This window comes from Parus major, chromosome 14 (assembly GCF_001522545.3).
Source record: "Parus major isolate Abel chromosome 14, Parus_major1.1, whole genome shotgun sequence".
Classification (NCBI taxonomy): domain Eukaryota; kingdom Metazoa; phylum Chordata; class Aves; order Passeriformes; family Paridae; genus Parus; species Parus major.
In genome coordinates, this window is record NC_031783.1 from 6079557 (window position 1) to 6085725 (window position 6169).

General features: G+C 38.0%; 1 protein-coding gene across 7 annotated transcripts in view; it reads left to right on the forward strand.

The window, feature by feature from the left end:
- CLEC16A (C-type lectin domain containing 16A) overlaps positions 1 to 6145 on the forward strand; it is a 55818-nt gene extending 49673 nt beyond the window's left edge. For 4 of the 7 annotated variants that reach the window (XM_015643007.3, XM_015643009.3, XM_015643006.3 and 1 more), the window contains one exon: positions 5357 to 6145. In XM_015643007.3, coding sequence (XP_015498493.1) covers positions 5357 to 5697 — 341 coding nt within the window. In that variant the 3' untranslated portion in view covers positions 5698 to 6145. Of the gene's footprint in view, positions 1 to 1334; positions 1459 to 4238; positions 4278 to 5356 lie in introns of all 7 variants that reach the window. The other 3 variants (XM_015643014.3, XM_015643010.3, XM_015643011.3) reach the window with 3 other exon arrangements.
- The last annotated feature ends 24 nt before the right edge of the window (positions 6146 to 6169 follow it).

The following is a 6169-nucleotide window of genomic DNA, read 5'->3' on the forward strand; positions in this document are numbered from 1 at the left end:
TGCTATCAGGTTGGTTTTTTTCTTTGTATTTACGGAGTTTTTTTATTATTATTATTATTATTATCATGTGCTTTTGAAATGTTGCTATGCATAAGTTGGAAATGTTCTCTTGTTAGGCAGCTTTTAGTCATCAAGTTTCAGAGCTTAGAATACAGTCATGTCTTGGCTGCCCTTGCTGGAACTGTGCACTTCTTCAAAGTGCTTATTTTCATATATGCCAAGGATTAGATATAGAATCTCTCTTACAGTAAGTTAGCAATCTTCCAGAATTATGAATGTGTTCATGTCATCTGTGCTGTATTTTATTACTCTTTAAGCTGTCTTAACTTTTAAAAAGCAATTGGCTTCAGTACTTAAGAAAGTGTTTACATCGGAGCAATAGATAATGAGGACTTTACAAGGCACTGGTCCATGCCATTTCAGTTGTATTTCATGTTTCTGGCAGGTATTGATGATAAAAGATCTAAAATAAGTACTAAGAGCTGTTGTCCCTTGTTGCAGAGAACATATTGGATTCCAGTCTGTGAAATTAAATTTGCATTCCAAGGAGAGGGTGATCAATCAAGCATGGAAAGTTTATAAGAGCAGTGCCTGCCTTCCTATTGAAACCATCTCTGTCTCTTACCTCTATAATCAGTAATGTAAATGTGGTTTGACCTCCTGTTCTATGATGCTCTAGTAATTTTCTGACTAGGTGAGGAAGTACTTTTGTTCTTAGAAAGTTTCTTTTCTAGGAACTTTCTATGCACCAAGCATCATCATCTGAACTGCTGTTATCTTTTCAGACCCTGTTTGGCTTTATCATAAACCAAATGTAAATGCTACTGTTGGGTATGAGAGTAGTAGGGCTGAGCAGTCTGAAGTGTTGTCACCTGCACAGTACTGTACCACATATAATTCATGGCCAGGGGGAAGGAAAATAATTCTGTGTCACCAGAAATTGTGGTAAATAACTTCTTTCAAAGTTTCTAAAGCAGGTGAGTAGTTTGTGATGGAAATAAATACCTGCCAGCCCTCTTTGGTGGAAGTGCTCTTGGTATTGCCAGATGTAGCCCAAACTTACGAACCTTTTCAGATAGGAAGCAAAAAATAAACTTCATATAAAATCATTTCTTTCTAAAGAATGAATACTTCCAGCTTCAGAAGTATTTCCCAAATGTAGAAGGCTCTTGGAGTGGTGTCAAATTGTATGCAAGATACCAGCAGTTACAGGTGTGTCCTTGTCACTTATTCTTGTTACTGCTCTAACATTTATCCTTTGTCTCCATTCCAGTTTCCCTTCCCTGTGTCATTGTTCAAGCCTCTGTATGATTTCTGGCTGTGTTTCCCTCTAGTAAGGTCTGGCAGGAAAGGACGCCGGCGGGTGTTTAGTCTGTCGGAGGCTGACAGTCACGGTGGACACTGGGTTTAGGCCTTCCAGCAGCAGCTGCAGCAGAAACTCCCGCAATACCCACTCAGGCAGGTTCCTCCATAAGCCTTCACAAGCCCATAACAATCAATAGAACATATTTGCTTTCCATGCTGACAGCAATGACAGTGAGGTAGGAAACTGAAGAAAGCATCGTAATATGTCTCTACGTTTTGTTTTGGGAGAACTGTAAAGCAGCAATGAGCTGTTTCTGAAAGCCTTGTCTGCAGCTTCTCCCTTGTCTCTCGGCACTCTTGACAAAGGTGGAAATTGTGCTATCAAGCCTCCAGCTTCAAAGCAGCAGTGTCTTCATTTGCACAGGGCAGCTCTGGCTGTAGTGAAATTTAGTAAGCACAGGCTCCTGAATGGACAGTAATGCAGGACCTTGGCCAGCAGCAAGAAATCTATTTATAGCACAGGTCAAATGGACAGGCATTCAGCATAAGACTGTCCCTGGACTCTGATGGCACAAGCTTAGTTTTTCTGTGACCATCAGATTCTGGCAGATGACTTTATGGACTGTTTTATTGTCCTCGCCTGAGGAGGTGATGAGGGAGAGCAGATGCAAAAAAAAAATGGAAATACGCTCCAGATGGTCTTTGTTATATAATGTTTTAACTTGTATCTAATTAATTTCTTTGCTTTTGTTACTGTCATGGCATGAAGATATTTCACTCTCTTAATATTACAAAAACATCCTTTTTCATATTTATAGATTAATTTGCAACTTTTTGCGTCTTGTCTTGTAATTTGTATTTTTGTTATCCTTTCATAGTATGTTGCTGTATATCTTCAGCCACTTCTCTGTGGGTGGTATTCATTCTTTCCTTTTTCTGTTCTTTTGTAACTTCTTTCACAATCATTCTTAATATAAGGTAACATACCAAGTTGAGTGTTTTAGTTGGGATTTTTGCTGTAATGATAATCTTGGTAGCATTAAAGAACTGCTGAAAAAGATGTAATGCTATTGAAGGCTCTCCATCCAAAGAGAGCTAATAATACCCCCAAAACTTGCAAAATTACACCTTGTGTTCAACAAGTAAAGTAAGTTTGGAGGTATGGAAGGCTGTTTGTTAGAACTCAGTGTTAAGATCAGGACCATTTTAAGAAACTGACTTCACTCTCCCTGGTTTTGTTGCGGATCTGGCATGTATTTTGTGCCAAAACACTCTCACTTAAATATATGGAGGCTGGAGAGAGAGAAATAGAAATGCTGCTTTCTAGTATTAGGTGATAACCTTTTGATATTTAAGAGCAGAGCATATCTCGGTGACTGGTGGTTTTATCCAGGGAAAAATTACAATTTTTTTTTTCTTTCTATTGAAAAGTCAACGAAGCAAAGTGTTGGGAGTTTGGGTTTTTTGAAAGCCAGTTAGTATTTTTATATGTCACATAAAGGGAAGTTCCGGATAAAAAATAGAGAAATTAATCTGTAAACATGCTGGGTACATGAAACTCTTTAGAAGTAAGACCTTGGTACCTCTCTTGGCACCTGCTTAAAGACAGACATTCTTATGAGCTCTCCCTCCTCTACCCCTTTGTGTGCTGGGATTTGCTTTCTGGTCATTTTGGCAGTGTAACCCACCTTGGGTTACAGCAGTCAGCCACTGTTCCCAGAAATTCAGTGCCAGAGTGATGGAAGTGAGGCTGGCAGTGACTAAGGACATCCTGAGACGAGAGAGAGACTGGCTTCTAGCAATAGTAAATAAAAGCTGGAGGGAAGCAGAGGAGAGCTCTGATCTTGTATTCTCTACAAATGCTGCCACTGAAATACTGCACAGTATATTCTGCTTACAGTTTTTGATATTTTTATATTTCTTCGTAATGTTTTTTGAGGCTTTCATGTAGAAAGTTTGGACTTGCTATCTCCAGATACTTTTTTTTTATGATGACATTTTTCAAATACTTCTTGTTTGTGGCATTAAGAAGGGAGTCACTTTAGCATTAGAACCTACCTAGAAGCATCTGGGGACCGTCCAGCATAACAAAAGAATGTGTCTTTCATTATGTTTTTCATTATTTCAGAAAACGCTACTATTAAGAAAATACATAGATATTCTGTTGGGAGAGGGAAGGAATGATTTAAGAAATGATGTGTGGATTCAGAAGTTAAATAGAACTGCAATATAAATGTGCTTTATACAACATTCTGAACAGAGTGCATCGATTGGTAATACCATACTTACCAGAATGCCTCAGGTTTCTGAATCCTGAATTTGGGTGACTTTTCATGCTATAGTATAAGTAAGATTAAAAAACTATCTTGGCAAAGAACATTTGATATCCTTTTAAGATTTTATAGATTCAAAAAGCAGAAACTCACTGTCTGTGCATACTGAGATGTTAATGTTTAGCTTGGAATTCAGAGAAATGAGCCTTTATTTCATTGTTTTAGCAGTTCATTTTCCATGTGATTCTTGCATCATTTCTTCCATTATCAGTTGCTACATTCTCTCTAAAGCTTCTTGGCAGATTAAAAGAATCTGTAGGGTGACTTTGAATTTGTCCTTACAGTTCAAAAATAACCTCTGATGTCTTCTTTATTTAAAAGTAGACTTTTTTACCATCTATAAATCTTATTTTTATCAAAGCAAGAAGCTTTAGCCACAAATTCAGCAAAAAGTACATGTGAGTGGTTTCTGAAGTGAGAATACACCATTGTTTGGGTTATCTTGCCATAAAGGTAAAAAAAAAAAAATCAATAATTTTAGTGTTATCCACTGATACCTTACTAATACCCATTCCATTCTCTACTTGTTTTTATTTTTTTTTTCTTTTTTGCTATCTTTTTTTTTTTTGTCTTATGTTCATGCTTTGTGTTCTTTTCTAGGACTAATTGGAATCATATTGAAACGGAAATATTTTTAAGGTCACTGTGTATTAAAACCATAACTTAATTCTTAACTTCTGTATTCACTGCATTGCCTTTTAGGCTTTTCTGCAGATGCCTGTACACTTGAACACATGCTGTTTCTTACAAAAGCTTTAAAACTGGTCTGTCTTGAAGCTGGATACCTGTTATTTTAATGGTGTCTATTATTGTAGTAATGGTAATTGTATTATTATTGTCTGAAAAGGAAAAAAACTTTTGCCTCTTTTGGGCATACTTGATCATCTAAGGCTGTATCACCTCATCCCCTCCATTCGCTCTTCATCCTGAGCCAAGTGAACACCTTGCTTGACAGTTCACTAGGATTTTTAGGAGGAAAGGACAGTACAAATAGCTATTAATGTTGGAGGTTTTTTCCATAATGTGGGAAGGTGCAGTAGCATATCTGTTTTCTGTAGCATTTATGCTTATTCTCAATTTTATCAGTGTTAGATGCTCCATGCTTAGGAGGACAAAACCCCCATGTCTCACAAGGCTGTGTAAAACAGGCCTCTTCTGCAGCACCTTTCACTTGCAGTAAGGACATTATCCTCCTTCCCCTTCTGCCATAATTCTGCTTTCTGTGGTTGAGGTGTCACTTAAATGTGAATCTGGAGGATGAATTGAGAGAATGGCTTCCAAATTTTTGTAAGAAACAGGCCACCTTTTGGGAAAGCTGGCTGGTAGAGTGGTTCTTTAGTTTTTTCTTTTATTTCTAGAGATCTTCCTGATATGGGGTTGCAGTTCATTTTAGTTCATACTAAATACTGGAGAGGTTTTCTTTCCCTCTACTTCCTCTCTCTAAGAATATATCTAATATTGCTACGTATTCTAATACTAAATGTATGTAATAGTCTGGTTCCTAATATGAACGGAATCCTGCTACCATTTTAGGTTATTCCTTTATAATAATCTGGGTTATTTCTTGTTGCTAAAATGTGGATGTGTGAGCATAGTTCTTCACAGAACTGCATTTTCCACCTAGTTATTCTTGAACACTAATGAATAATGGTACATTGTTAGGCTTAATGTGCATACTGACTTGAATATTGATTGTTCTTGGTGTTTTCTTTTCGCAGATGATGCTTCAGCTCCAGAGCAGCCTCTGATGGCCAGTTCCAGTCAGACAATGTTGACTGATGAAACTCTTTCAGCTGTTTCGAAGTCCAGCAAAAACACTGTAAAAACCAGTGACATAGAAACAGCCAACCTGTCTCCCAGCCTGATTCCTGCACAGCAGCCCACAATATCCTTAATCACAGATGACAACACGGACACACTGAGTGTGGAGTCGCTCACACTGGTGCCACCAGTTGATCCACACAGCATTCGAACATTCAGCTGTATCCCTCAGGCCTCTTTGCAGTCTGAAGTTGAAGCTGACAAGGTGAAAGAGGTAGAGGAAGAATGTTCTGACTAAAGCCACCATGTAGGCTCCAATAAATAGCGAAGGAAGCGCAACCAAATTGTGATTTGTTTTTTCTCTGGGAGTGCAGATACTTCTGGGGACTTGAGAGGCCTCAGGTCCACACGAAGGGACCAACTGGTGACCGAGAATGTCAGCAGCTTTTAGACCCAACATCGGATACTCAGCATATCTGAACTGGAGAAGAGAGAAAAAACCCAACCTTTTGAACCTGAAGTGGTTCTTTCCTACCAGTTAATGTCATACAAGAACATGAACATATTTCAGAGAACCTACTGTCTTTCTAATAGGAACTAATTAATTGAAAGGTCTACAGTATTATGGCAAAGTGAAGAGATTTTTGGATACCCAGCTTCATGGTACTGCATTATTGCATCTCTGAAACAAGAGACATACCTTTGACCAGAAAAAATTATATATTGTAGGACAGAGGTAAAACTTCCATTTGAGTCAGGGCATGTTTTTT